Source organism: Macrosteles quadrilineatus, unplaced genomic scaffold, assembly GCF_028750875.1.
Source record: "Macrosteles quadrilineatus isolate MER2022 unplaced genomic scaffold, UCM_ALF_1.0 Scaffold_2__2_contigs__length_208266976, whole genome shotgun sequence".
In the NCBI taxonomy this organism is placed as follows: domain Eukaryota; kingdom Metazoa; phylum Arthropoda; class Insecta; order Hemiptera; family Cicadellidae; genus Macrosteles; species Macrosteles quadrilineatus.
In genome coordinates this window covers 185,972,432-185,986,964 of record NW_026542595.1, presented here as the reverse complement: position 1 = coordinate 185,986,964, position 14,533 = coordinate 185,972,432, and the positions used below count along the sequence as shown (strand labels likewise).

At 33.7% G+C, this 14,533-nt stretch overlaps 3 protein-coding genes across 3 annotated transcripts; 1 reads left to right on the top strand and 2 right to left on the bottom strand.

Moving 5' to 3' along the window:
- Window positions 1-4,197: 4,197 nt before the first annotated feature.
- Window positions 4,198-6,546, top strand: LOC128988169 (peptidoglycan-recognition protein SB2-like). The gene is made up of 4 exons (XM_054409404.1): window positions 4,198-4,331; window positions 4,882-5,099; window positions 5,777-5,904; window positions 6,221-6,546. Exons 1-4 carry the CDS (start codon window positions 4,314-4,316, stop codon window positions 6,346-6,348), a joined length of 492 nt encoding a protein of 163 aa, XP_054265379.1. The 5' UTR covers window positions 4,198-4,313; the 3' UTR covers window positions 6,349-6,546.
- A 1,966-nt stretch (window positions 6,547-8,512) lies between these two features.
- On the bottom strand, window positions 8,513-9,853 carry LOC128987559 (riboflavin biosynthesis protein RibD-like). Its single transcript, XM_054408467.1, has one exon. The coding sequence runs from the start codon at window positions 9,851-9,853 to the stop codon at window positions 8,774-8,776; it is 1,080 nt and encodes a 359-aa protein (XP_054264442.1). The 3' UTR covers window positions 8,513-8,773.
- Window positions 9,854-11,501: 1,648 nt separating this feature from the next.
- On the bottom strand, window positions 11,502-14,028 carry LOC128988001 (peptidoglycan recognition protein 1-like). The gene is made up of 4 exons (XM_054409166.1): window positions 13,904-14,028; window positions 12,944-13,154; window positions 12,380-12,507; window positions 11,502-11,924 (listed from the first exon to the last, which is right to left on the bottom strand). The coding sequence occupies exons 1-4, from the start codon at window positions 13,944-13,946 to the stop codon at window positions 11,662-11,664; spliced, it is 645 nt and encodes a 214-aa protein (XP_054265141.1). The 5' UTR covers window positions 13,947-14,028; the 3' UTR covers window positions 11,502-11,661.
- Window positions 14,029-14,533: the final 505 nt, after the last annotated feature.

Here is a 14,533-nt window from a genome sequence, read left to right as displayed (position 1 = left end):
AATGGCTATCTACAATTAAGTCCATTTTGATTTTAACACTGGCAAAACACTTTAACATGGAGATGGGACGTATCATTTGACGTAATGTCAATAGCCAAAGCTTATAATCATACTTGAAGCTGTATATTTCAGCACGAGTGTTTGGATTCTGTTTTAGTTAAAGATATATGATTGCATCTAACAAGGGGGGGGGGTTTGTGATAAAAGTGTTACAATAGAGCTAATAATTCCTGCAATCAATAAGTTAGTAACATTATTATACTATCACGTTGAACACGTAAAAACCCCTTAATAAACAACCTGTAAATCCGAGTGGAATCCCAACCATTCAACTTCAAAGAATTTTACGAATAAAGAGGGAAGAATTATTTTATTGAGGTTTTCTTGGCATTAGTTAAAAATCAAATCATAACCTAAAAAAATTCAAAATGTAGAAAATTATTACCATTATTAATCCATGTAGTTAGTGGACAGTGGTCCTAGGATAGTGCAGAGAGAACAAACGAAAGTATAAACTTTTACAATAGTAATGTTCACCACGATTTAAACGTCTTATCTTAAGAACTTACTAAAACACTCCAAGTGAAGCTGAATGAATTTAAATCAAGATAATAAAACCACTCATAAAATACTAACAAAAATACTAACACCTTTTGTACAACTTCAAAAGGACAAACCCACACCTTTCAATACTTGGGCGCATCGTATTTTACAACCAGCCCAAAACAAGCTTAACAGTTTCAAGACACATTTCATTTCCATAAAAACATTTCCGAACGTACAAAATTCCAACTATTCCTTCGGCGTGCACTTGTTCACAAACAGTTTGGAAAACAACAACATAAAGAGAACCGACCGTTCCGTCGTCGAGTAGGCGTTTAATATTGGGATCTGGATCTGTTATGTTGCAAATGGATTCAAATCACTAGAATCAAACGTGGCGTGGGCCGATGTGGTACACTCCTGTGAATATGTAACATAACAAGTAACTAGGTACAAACAGGAACGTTACTCGTGACAACGGTTACTGTCTAGGGAGTGTTTAAAATATGAGACTATACTAGGTTGTTTTATTGGAGTATGTCAATGGAAAATAGTTTGATTCTTTACATGTAAGTAAAAATGAAAGGTTTTGCAAATCATGGGAATGACCGGCTAGTGAGCTGGAGGTGGGGGGATGTATAACTCACTTTCTTTTTAATATTTACAATATTATCATAGCCGATAGTATGATGCAACCAAAGTACACTGTGATTTAGGAATCCTTGCAAATATACATGCATTTTTTAGTTTTTTTTTACAAAATGTTTGTTAATTGTTTTTGTGTCTTTATTTGAATTCTATTTTATATGATGTATATATCGTATTAGGCGTTATTGTTCGATGACAATTAATTAGTTAGATTTATGTTGTGAGAAGTATTTGTATTTTTGTTCATATTAGAAGTCAAATACAATAACATTATGTACAACTTCAGTGTATAATATATTCTATTGTATTGCATTTTTAAATAAACAATTAATACATTTTCAATTCAATTCATATAAACTGTTCTTAAAGTTCTTTGTACATGTAAAGTCTTATAAGCCATAGATTTTTGTAGAATGTTATTGTTAACTGTTTTAATTTTAATGCCTTCGAATTTAATAAGTACAAGGATAATGTATAACAAATTAAATTTAACTAGAGTTTAGTGTGATTTACTAATCCTTGTGTATTAATAAGAGGGTTCCACAAAAACACTTCTTCTTAAAAGTAAGAGAAATATTTTGTCGGAAAACATATTTAAATACAAATCTTCAGTCATTTATCATTGAGAAACTAATAAATTCCCTGTAGCTCAGTGTATTATAAAAGTAATAATGACTAATTACAACAGGTGAAAGTTAAAGATCAAGCGGTATCTGTATTCATAGTAGACATGAAAAATAAATAAATTTGAAATATTGTAACTCATTATTCAATTCCCTCCTTATAACAAACAAGCAGACAATATTGGCCATAACTATGGCTGATGGGGAACCGTTGTTCCTGGATGCTATGGGAAGTCTCGATGGTGTTTTGCATTTTACTACCGCACGATTTCGATTTTATGGGACCAATGGTGATATAAATCAATCAGCCGGACGTGCCTTACTCTTTACTGTTGATTGGTTTGTGTTGTGTTGAGATGGAAGTGGCTGCGGAGGAGTTGTCTAATCTGTATTCAAGGACAAACTTTGCTCCAATTACCTACGCCAAGGATAAACAATAGTCTCTAAGCTGGTAGAGATTCTTGAGGATCTACTTGACATGTATCTGTAATGTCATGGGAAAAGTGCTTATAAAGTGGGATGGGATAAGATATAATTTAAACGGTATTCTGAAGGGTGAATTTTGACTTTTGTTGGTATGAACCTACTTTCGACTGATTAGGTAGGGAAAGTAGTACAGTTAATAAATGTTGATATTATTCGTAAAATCTGACTACACTTACAGGATATTGACAAAAATATGGCGACCGAAAGTTAAATCAAATCGGATAAATATTTCCCAAACCAACTTTACTGTTTAAAGTTTATAGGTTTTAAGAGTTGAAATATTATGTTTTTAGTTTCCATGATGCTATTTTATGAGCATATTAAATGCTATTAACTGCTGACGTGTGCCCACACTTGTGCATACATTTATCACATTTACAAATTTATATTGTGCCAATGAAAGCGTATTATTTAAAGTAATTTCATTGAACAATGACACTGAAATCATTCCAATTTTAACCCATTAGCATTTTGATATTTTAAAATAAATCATTACAAGCAACATGTAGAGCAACATAACGAACCCACCATTAAACTAATTGGTTGAAGTTTCGTGTTTTTGCAAAGTTTTGTTGAAAAAGATATTAGAGCTTTACTTAAAAAAAAAAAATTTAAATTAAATTAGTGTTGCCCTTGTAATTATAATTTGAAATTTGAAGACTTTATATAACTACATAAACACTCTAAACATCTTCAAAAGATGCATAAAGATACAGGCCTGAAGCGTGAACAAGTCATCTAGAATTTTAGTTTTCACTAAATTTGCATAAGCACACTCAATTCATAGAACCACTCACAACAATAGATTAACGGAAATCCCACTGCTATTAAGTTTCCATAGCTCACCTCTTGTAGAATAAAACGTCCAACGTCTTCCGGGAGGACCTAGATGTGTCACGACCTCAAAATATTGCGCAAACGTTTCCCTCTAACCTAGGAGACCTGTTGCCAAATTGCGCGCAGTCGCAAGCATTAAGAGCAATAACGGGAGCTGTGGGTGAGTCTTCAAAAGAGCCGCCGTGTTTGCGTATTCCTCGGCCGCGCAGAGTGAATAATGCGCTCTCTGTCACGACAAGACGACGCGTGCGTACTACACGCGTGCTCTCCCGCGCTTGCGCACCGCACGACATTCCGGCGGGAATATCTGAGTGATTCAGACATCATTATGGCGAGTTTGATAGGCTGGAAGTGAGGATTTTATTTTGATTTGTGGTTTACAGCTATTATTCACATATAATTCAATTAATTAATCACAATCAAAGCTTGCAACGTGGTATTGGGTAAGAGTGTTAATTTGCGGACCGTTCATGTAGAGATGAGTAAAATATAGGAAGAAATAAATATTTATAACGATTAAATAATAAATTATTCAATAATTTAATAAATTAAATACCTACTTTATTCTTAACAAGGTTTAAAATGTATGTGATCACAAGAAAATGGGTACAAAACTATTGTAAACCGTAAATTGTTTATTACATTTGAAACTAACCTAACAATTTTCCTTCAAGTTAACGGATACAATTAAATACTTGGATCTAGTTAGGCCATGTAACATATGGATTTGAAAAGCTTTATTGTAAACTATATAATTAATTATTGGATGATTGTTAAACTTTAAATACCGGTCTATAGAATTATAATATCACACGTACCACACTAGTACTGTATCGTCTTCGAAATTAAATAGCTTTTGATTTTACAACTATCTGATTGAAACCGTTACCTAGTGTTTTATCTCAAATATATCATTCTGTTTCGTAGTTATATTTTTAACTGTGGTCATGATAGTGATAAAATGAGTTATGATTTGTTATTCTCGGGAGGTAAATGGATCGACCAATCAAATAATTACATTTTAAAATATATGGTACACAATCATAGCACAGTCTGTAGAGTAAGTTATTATTGTACAACATCAAACTTTCGAATTTCACCGGTCATTTATAAAATCAAATTCTCTTGCTGTTAATGTTTTAGGTATTCTTTTACTTTGACTTGTGCCACTTCCTAATGGCTGCCAGTACACAGGTAATGAATATTTATAGTAAGTTTGAGTTTTAAAGTTTGCAAAAATTACCTAGGTAATCAATAGGTAATGTAATTATAATAGCTCTTCGATGGTTTGTCTTTACTCCAGAAGAATAAATATTTGATTTATTCAGATTCTATTTTGCTCTGAGTGTGCTTTTTGTATTATTGCATCTTGTATAAGCATATTTTAGCTATCCATCTGAAAACAATATAACTATTACCTTTGACTATTAATACAACTAGACATTCCATCCCCATGTTAAATTTAAAATTTGTACCCAGATGTTTATCAAAATCTTCGTAGTTGACGTGAGCCACCTACAGTGTGCCTATCTATTATTTTCAAACATACATACTGCTCATGTTTGATGTAGCGATAAACTTTTCTTTGCGTTACACTAACCTCCCTTCAAACAAATCGCTTATAAGGGTGGCCCTATTTCTCTCAAGAATAAATTGCCAAACTATTTCATGGGACAATAGTAAACCAATTAACCATCCTGATGTATAAGGTATTAAAGAGATAATCAATATTACATTTGCTCAGACAACCTACGAGAAACCTCTTCGTATAGTTTACCGCCAGGAATGGGGTGCAGCCATGAACGACCCCGAGATGCAACTCATAGGAGGAGCAGCCGTGCCTTATGTACTTCTCACATTCACCAACACGGACCCATGCGAGGACAACGATACGTGCATGAGGACAGTGAAGGAGCTGCAGACCAAACACATGAATGAGGGCTTGGAGGACATCCAGTGGAAGTGAGCGCGAAAGTGGCAAGTTTATTTAGGTTCAACTATGATTGAAATGGTGGAGGTTGTGGAGATTCGATACATTTTTAAAATCAAAATAAAATCGAAAAATGTGTATTTCTCCAAAAAGGTATACAGCAAACCGAAGAACATGAATAAATCTATTCTAAAATAAATCTATCCATCTATCAATTCTTGAGTGAAACTATAATGCACATTGCAAAATCCTTACATAGAAGAGAGAGAACAGGAAAAGACATTGTAATTTATTTTGTATATAAAAGGAACAAGAGATAGTAATTAAACTACGGGAAACATCATAATTTATGATTTGTGATTGCTTAATCATCTACGATATTATTTCTTATCATAGAAAGTCTTAGTTATATTTATATTTTGGTATCCGTTGAGTTACAAACCTATTTTCAAGGTCAAAATGTAAATTGCACCTACCGTTGAACTAGGGTGATTATCTAGTCTAGTTGGATATCTCAGTTACAATATAGGTTGAAGTGATTTCAAATCTTTCTCAAGGAACAAAACCAATATTCGTCGATCACGAATAAATTGTTAGATAACTTTTTGAGTGCTTAGTCTTCCTTGTTCAGCAATTGTAACGCCTCAAGTCTATTTGTAAGGTATTTGTGTATTGTTAATACTGTTATATGATGTATTGTTTTTTATAGTTTCATGGTTGGAGGCACCGGCAGAGTATATGAAGGCAGAGGATGGGAAATTTGTGCTGACAAAGATGTAGAGTTTGAACAATACCACAAAAAATCAATCGACATCGCTTACATAGGACGTTATGGAGGTAGGGAAAATTTCAGTAGCTTACAATAGTCTTGGTTACATTGCTACCTAAGGTTATTTTTGCTTGCTATTGATGTTTTTTCACAGGCACATTTTGCGATAGTTTATATTCCACCAGCATCACGAATTAATCACAAAACTACAGAAGACCTAAAGAACACACATTAAATAGTCGTAATAAACGTGTTGAACACTTAACTTTAAAACAGTAAAACTCTTCCAAAACTTCGAAAGAAACAAATATGTAATGAATATTTTATCAAACCACATGAAAAGGAATTGTTAAATAATATTCCTGTAATTTCTTTTTTTTTCAGAGAATCATGTTACACCTTTAATGGAGGAAGCTGTGAATAAGTTTGTGAAAATTGGGATTGATGAGTTTTACATCGACCCAGATTTCATCTTTTTGGGACACAAAGAGCATAAAGCGTTCCAGGGCTAGTTCATGCGCTTTATTGGAATTTAATTTATTTTATTAAAATGGTATCACCAATAGTATTAGCAACTATAGTTTTCAATAGGTTTAAGTTTTTATTAAAAATTTTCCTCTGACCCCTAGCGGGCCGTCCCCCAGAGAGGGTAGCGTATCACTGGATTATGTGCTAATTCATTTTAATGCCTCTTAGCTTTGTACAAAGTTCCCTGGCTCTATCTTGACTATTCCTTGAAATATTTAACCCTAATTGACTTTTTGTCACCTTGTAAATTTCTCTTTATGATCATATACTTTTGATAAATATTAGCTTGAGACTAGATTTAATCTATGTATTACACGAATTACACGTAATCGAAGACAAGTGTGTTATTCATGATTTATTACTTCTCATGATGTTAATTTACAATTATTTGTCACAAACATTTTAAGTAGGCATACTAATATATCTTATTACTGGAGAATTTTTTTACACGAATTTAAACTTATACAAATAATAGAAATTAGTGTTGGCCGAAAATAAACTGAAATATATACATTTCTAAATAAAAGAAATTCACTTTGTTAGTGTTTAATCTTTTGCTTTAATGTCGGGAAGCTGGTATATTTTAAATAAAATATAAAAATATAAAAGATAATAAGCAGGACAAATAATTAAATTTGTATGATTATTTAATAGATGGAATTTGTTTTTCGAAAAGATAAGCGCAAGCATTTTACAGCAAAAAAATGCACTGAAGTAGTCGAATCCAGGTGATCATTCTATCCCCAGAGGGGTGGGGAAACGATCTGCTTACTCTAGCCCAGCCAAGAATGCATATAAAACAACTGATTTTGCCACAGTAAGATGTAATATAAGTTTATCTTGAGACACAAGCAACACATTGTGTTAGTGATTAAATAATTGTTTAGGGTTTTAACAGAAAAATAACACACTTACTTTAAATTCAGTATTTTTTAGTAGTGTACGTACTAACAATCATAATATAAAAATCTAATATTTAAGCTATTTCTTATTTCATCTTTTTGAACTTGGTATCGTTTGATAGGGAATGAAAAAAGGTAAATAAAAACGTTCTTGGCATTTTTTTCATATAATTAGCCGTTTTTGAGGAATTTAAGTTTAAAGAATTAAAACGGCCACCTTTTTGAAATTTTTATTTGAAACAAGATGATTTTTTTTCTAACATGGGTCTCTTCTATCTTAACATACATACCAAGTTTCATAACGATCGTTAAAAAAATAAAGATAAAAATGTTTAAATGAAAGATTCAAAATGGCGGATATTTGGTTAAGGAAGCGATTTTGGAAAAAAATGTTAGTCCTGATTTTCTCTTTATTTTTACCCAAGGAATCACAATGTAAATTATGTACCCACCTTTTTTGAATATCCTGTATAGGTTAAAACGAGTGTACCATGGAAACGATCATAATTGTTTAATGGTTCTTCTTAAGTGTATAGAATTTCTGTTGGGGGAATACAAGTTTAGCATGAGCATTTTGTAAGTTACAGTATATTTTTAAGCGTTTCCATCTAGGGATACAACAATAAAGCACTACCCTCCAGTAGTTTTTATAAAATAATACAAAATGTATAAGAGAATTACATATTGTAAAGTTTCTTTTAAGAAACCTCTGCATAATATATACGACAATAATTTCAATAATTATTTTTCCTACAAGTTATTAAGTACGAGAGGTCGTCCAGTGGTCGAAACTCGACCAAAAATATGTAATGGTAACTTACTTACTTCTCTATTTTCACCCCACACTGTAAATAAAACATGTGATTGGAGTTTCTTCCATTTGTTTTGATTTTCTGTTTATATTTCGTTGTTATTTCGTCACCAGCATGGCAACGCATAAGATCCATGTTAATTTTTTCAAATTTTTAAACTCATTTTTTGTGCTTATCTTTGAGCCTATTTCAATTTATAAAGGGATTCTGCACACCTACAGGAAAATAGCTTTCTAACGGTATGCGTAGATTTACCCCACGATGCACACGAGCTGAGAAAAAAGGTTTTAAAGAAACAGGCTTGCCTATTAATATATAGATAGATACACCAAGGTGGTATTGAAAATTTAATATAAAACACAATTGAGTTTTAAATATCTATAGAATCCTAAATGTTGTACAACGATAGTAATATAGTTATACGAGAGGCCACGAGAGTCTGCAGTTGGCGTTGCAACATCACCAGTTCACTAATTTTCGACAATTATTAAAATAATAAAATGTACTAAATAATATTTTCTAATCAGCTGGTATTATTAGATTTGGCAACAACACACGGTCCTCATTGGCTACTTCGAAGTCACGTGGTATATAGGCTCCTCCCTCAACTGCAGTCTCTCGTAGACCGTACTATAGTGTTTTTGGGTGGGGTGCAATAGTTTGCTAAGATGAGACTAAATTTAAACTAAGTCAAACTACAGCTTATCCCAAACTTCAGCTACATCTTCACTGAACTCCTTCACTTCAACTTTCCTGAACCTGAGACATTTACTGATCGTCGCGATCCCTAGATCTCTCACACAAGGCACTCCATCGTTCCCAATGATTTTCCCGCTTCTGCACATTATCAATCTGTCTATCAAGTTTTCCTTCAGCAGTTCCGTCAGCAAACCCCCTCCCCCTTCCACCAACAATCTCGTGATACCCACCACTGAAGCTATCTTTTCCATCGCGTCCTTCATACAAACTTTTCCATCACCGTTAGATTCCACTACAAGGTAGTTAACAAACTGAATTTTCATTGTGACCTCCTTATTTGTGACAATCCACGTCTTCACTTTGTCAGCTGTTTTTGCTATTTTGTGAGTTTCCTTCAATCTCTGTTGGCTATCTATGATGATTCTGACAGGAGATCTGTCTTCCATCCCGGGTATTCTGCAGGTCAACAAAGGGTCATCACTAACTAAAGTGTTGCTTCCGATCATCACAGCGTCGTATTTAGCTCTCACCTGGTGAACCCATTCTCTAGTATCCTCTTGAGTTATCCATTTGCTGTCACCACTCGCTGAAGCTATTTTACCATCCAAGGTGGTAGCGATTTTACACGTGATCCACGGACGGTGGAGTCTCCTCGTGGTGAAAAAGCCAATATTCAAGTCCTCAGCTTCCTCTTTCATCACGCCTTGTACAACTTCCACTCCTGCTTCAATGAGTTTCTTGATCCCTCCTCCAGAAACTCTCTTGTCCGGGTCGACAGTGGCAACCACAACCTTCTTGATCTTAGACCTGATGATCTCATCAGCGCAAGGCCCAGTGACTCCTTGATGACAGCAAGGTTCCAACGTCACATACATGATAGAGTCTTGTGGAGACATCTTGGAGTTTGTCAAAGCTACAGTCTCCGCATGGGGTCGCCCCCCAGGAGCTGTCTGCCCTTCCCCTATTATCACCCCATACTTAACTATGACACACCCAACTGACGGGTTTGGAGCGACCAAACCCAAGTTTCTTTCCGCAAGTTTTAGCGCTATAGACATATAATGTTCATCCGTCATCTTACGGTAATGATTTCGTAATGGGATTTTTTACTTGTAAACAAATGATTTATTGGCAAAGAATTGTGATAAGTGGATATTATAAACGAGTTGAGTTACGTAACGTAAACTACGAAATTAGTAATGAACTAATATCATATTTTCTTCAACGGGTTGTTTTTATAGTTAGAAACTTATCATCCTAGCAGTTCTTGAGTTGCCAGGAGGGTTTCGTTACTGGATACAGTGTCTAATCTTGAAAAACCTTCCACAATTGATTGTATTTCAAAGCTGGAATATGCAAGTGGCTAAAGTTTTTTCTCTGCTCTACTTCCGTTTTTGCCATCTAATATTTCTTCATACCAACGTTACAGCACCTTTCTTCGACGTGGGATTCCCAATCGATCTCCAAGTGTCGGGTTCCGATAGATTCTTCAACTCGTAAAATGTAAATCAGTCAGTCGTTGATCGTAAACGAGCGAGGAGAGATGTAAAACCTTTACTACATTGTACAACGGATTTATAGGGATGGGTCGCCTGTTGCTGTCGGTAGGTTTTATTTGCGCAGACACACTTAACAACTGTCAACTCTTGTTAGGGCTTTCAACAAGGCGCTGTTCTGTTGATTTGTTGAGTTATAGGAGTCGTAGCAGACCCACGCTGATATTTGATACAGGGAATAGTGTTGAAACACAGCCCTAGATTAAGTTGTGATCGTTCGTTTGTTATTTTACTATGCTATTAGTGAAGAAAAGTGAATAGTTGTGGTTTGGATCCACTAGCAGAAGTTTGAAATGTAAAATCCGTAGAAGAAATAAAAAAAAACCTACTGTACAAAATTTGTTTAAAAAAGATAATTATAAAGCTAGTGGGTTTCCTGCTTAAGTGGTAAGCTCGTCCAAACTACCTTTTTGTTTTACCGAATATGTTACTACTTTTCATAACATATACATCGGGTATCCATAAATAACCTGTGCCTGTTTTGTTGGATCTTTCCTTGCAAAGAGATAAACAGATTTTGCAATACTGTATAACTATGGGTTTCCCATATCGGTTTTCCGTCCGTATAATAATTTCAAAATGTTAGTATCACAATTAGCAGCGAACAAGGATTTTTTGTCCTAGGACGCTAGGCACGAGTCTGGGATTGTTTTTCACATTACTAGACCTAGGGATTGCGGCATTATCACTTAGATAAAATCCATTGGTGACTTAGCGGGATTTGATCCCCGTACCTCAGGGACTGAAGTCCCGCGCTCTAACCACTAAACCAAATCGCTCCCCCCAAGGAAACAAGGAAATTAAAGAACTTCTAATTTGAATTGGTTGATTGTTCTATACACAGATACTAATAAATTAGTTTTCTTATTCACTATTTTATTCTATTCCCAGAATCACGAAGCTAGAAAGTAAACTAGGCCTACTGTAGTTCTTCCGAACTTTATTTCTTGACCACCTCAAATTTTATCTCAGATTGGTTGGGTTTTATATTTATTTTAAACTTCTAAAACCGTTCATCACATACCACTAACAAAAAAAAATGTTTTTCGACTTATGTTTTTACACTAATAAATCAATTTACATTTCAACTTAAGTCAAGATTTGTTCTTGGGTATAACATCTTAGCTACAAGATTATTTTAGAATATGGTAAATGAAATCACTCCACAACAATTTAAAACAAATTACGTATAATATATTAACGAGTATACTTGTATTATATAGTACCAATACAATGGAAAACGAAGTTGTACCGACTTGTAAAACAGCGACTTACCAAGTGATATAAAAAAAAAAACTGCAAACATATTACGCTACCATGTAAACTTATCATCCTTCGTCGTACTCCTCTTCCTCTTTCGTCCATTTTTCCTTTTCCTCTTTTTCTTTCTTCTTTATCTTTTCTAGTTTTTTCTTCGCTTTCATTTCCTTGAGTTTCCTCTTCTTTTCCTCTGCCTCTCTCATTTTTTGTTTGATCTTGTTCCTGTCAACTTTGTCTTCTACGAACTTAAAGTCATCTTTGATCAAAAGTTCCCATAGGGCAAATCTGATTAATTGCCCTTTTATGAATTTCATGTCTTCGTTTACTTGCCCTGAAAACTACTCAAAGTTACAAATGTTCCCAAAGAGGAATTTAGTTAGTTTTATGTTGGCTTTACAATAGTTACGTCTTTATTTTCAATGACATTCAATAAGTATCAATTATTTAGAATAGGGAGTAAGAATTATGTAATTGGACAACTATACCTATACCTGTATCTGACAGTAATTCCTAGGTGATTAGACTTAATTAAGAAAAAAATAACTATAGCTGCAAAATTAGATACAATTTACATTACATTATATCCAAGTCATGGCAAAAAACATTTTCAAAACTCGCAATTTACTCTGAGATAGTATATCATGGCTACTTGTTGACTAAAGTTTGGCTCTCCTAGTATGCTGATTAACCAATGACTGTAAGTTTATTTCTCTTAAATTATCGAACAAATGTGTCAAAGACCATATGAAAGTGGGTTTAATGAACATTTAAAGCTATTTGACTCACGTTTCTTGTTAGCGATATAAGCTATGTCGAATGTTCTCCCATCCCATTTTGCATATTTCGGAGATTTTACTGGTAGAACGTCCCATCCTCTGCCTTCATAGATCATTCCATTACTTCCAACCAGGAAACTGTAACAAATCTTGGATATAAATTATGTCATTGATCGGAACTGTACTCACTTTGTCTTATTTTGCTGCAATTGTTCTACCGCCTGCATATGAGAAAAACACATATTATATCTTGGATATATTATGACGGACAGCGTCACTTGTATTTTAAAAATTGTCTTCAAAATTATATTATAGTTCCTGTAAATCCTATTGACTTTTACTTCCTACATATACTAGGGGAGTGAGCTGATCTAGTGATAGAGCACGGGGCTTCGGACCCCGAGATCCCGGGTTCAAATAACGCCAATCACCAATTGAGTTTATCCATGTAATGATGCTGCGACCCTCTAGGCTAGCCAAAAGCAATGTGCTGAACCGTTCCGCGCTAGAATCCTAGGATATGAAGGTGGGACAAAAACTAAACAAACAACTGATATTGACCTGAATTACTAACTTCCACTGTATGTCGTCCATACCAGCAGCCATCTGATCTTGCTGGAGCTGTTTGACAGTTCTGATGCATGCTTCGTTAGTCTTGCAAGGTTTAGTCTCAGTATAGGTCAGAAGAACTCCCTCCACGGGTAGTTTGAGTTGTTCCCGCGCTTTTGGCTCATCCGCACCCCAATCTGCTCGCCATACGAACTTGTCCTTTACTTCAGGAAATCCTGAAGAAAATAATACAACTTATTGTTTAGCTTATTTCAAAAGGTCTTTAATAATTTACAAACATAGTTTAATAACTACTCTCAACAGTTTCAGTGTGTAATTAATTATTCACTAAATATTTTGCTATCATTGAATTATGGTTTAATTCAAAAATTTAATTTACACGTCCAAACGTGAGTCTACATTTCATTTAATTTATTTACAGGCAATAAATTTACAAATAAATATACAAAGTCACTGTTGTGCTCGATTTATATCTCTTGGTAAAGTTTAAGACAATAACCACAATTCCCCAACCACCACATAAATTGTATCAATTGCATTAAGATAAAAAGCAGACCAATGACTCATGGCTTCACGTCAAGCACCAGTTCTGCATTTAAATTAACAGATTTAACAAGTTTTTAATAAATTATTACATATAGTTTGTTTCTAAATTAAACAGTTTTTCTCCAATGGTTGGTTTACGTATGGTATCCATACATTAGTATTAAGAGTAGTATTTATTTCTTAAAAATTGATAAACTAGTAAGGATATAAGAATCAATATCTTTTGCAAGTCCGATATTCTTTCTTATACGTTATACGTCATTTTAGTACGCTATCGTTCTATCCTAAACTCCACTGCTCTTCTAAGTTGTATTGCAAAAATAATGTTCTTCCTAAGGGAGGTAATTAAAGAACCTCTAACATAAGTTAATTGTAACGGAAATTTATATTGCCAATTATCTTAACTCAATCTACTTACTTTTCAAGTGTTTTAGATTAACTAAACTGGGGTCGATCGTCATAACGTCATATGCGTATTGTAAAACAGAGTCGTAAATTCATAAATACACACTTATTAGAATTGTCACATCTTTCTAAACACATGTAAAAACTTCACTAGATAAGCGTTCTAACAGTTATCTACATGTTCGTCATCATTACTAAATATTAGTGATAAGACTTATCAAACCTATGAAAAATCCCCCTCTTTCCACAAACCTACTAGTGGTTAAACTTTTGAATATACATACTAAACTGCTTTATTATTTAAAGTAAAATGTGCATTTAATACATCAATTCTTTTATAATCACAATAACAGAATTATTTTTTTACAAGGCCTATTAGTAGTTGTAAAATAATAGTAAATTAATAGTAAATTATTGGTCAGTTTCTAATAATTTCAATTTTAATAACTTAAATTGTGGTACTGTAACGATGAAATAATAGTATTTTAAAATTACACAGTTGAACAAAATTGAAATTAGTATAGCATTATAATCCTTTAAAAACAATAACAATGCCAAATAGTCATCATGAATGAGGATATTTTTAATTCAGATGGACGGACCCAGCATTGACTATCTGCCGTGTAATAATATTAACAATTAA

Bases quoted from the DNA above. Each gene is read 5' to 3' on its own strand.
- LOC128988001 (XM_054409166.1), bottom strand. From the start codon at position 13,946: ATGACGATCGACCCCAGTTTAGTTAATCTAAAACACTTGAAAA. The intron at 13,155-13,903 runs GTAAGTAGATTG...TATTTTCTTCAG, and splicing joins TAATCTAAAACACTTGAAAA to GATTTCCTGAAGTAAAGGAC. The intron at 12,508-12,943 runs GTTAGTAATTCA...GATTTGTTACAG, and splicing joins ATGGACGACATACAGTGGAA to TTTCCTGGTTGGAAGTAATG.
- LOC128987559 (XM_054408467.1), bottom strand. From the start codon at position 9,853: ATGACGGATGAACATTATATGTCTATAGCGCTAAAACTTGCGGAAAGA.
- LOC128988169 (XM_054409404.1), top strand. The intron at 5,100-5,776 runs GTGAGCGCGAAA...TGTTTTTTATAG, and splicing joins TTGGAGGACATCCAGTGGAA to TTTCATGGTTGGAGGCACCG. The intron at 5,905-6,220 runs GTAGGGAAAATT...TTTTTTTTTCAG, and splicing joins TTACATAGGACGTTATGGAG to AGAATCATGTTACACCTTTA.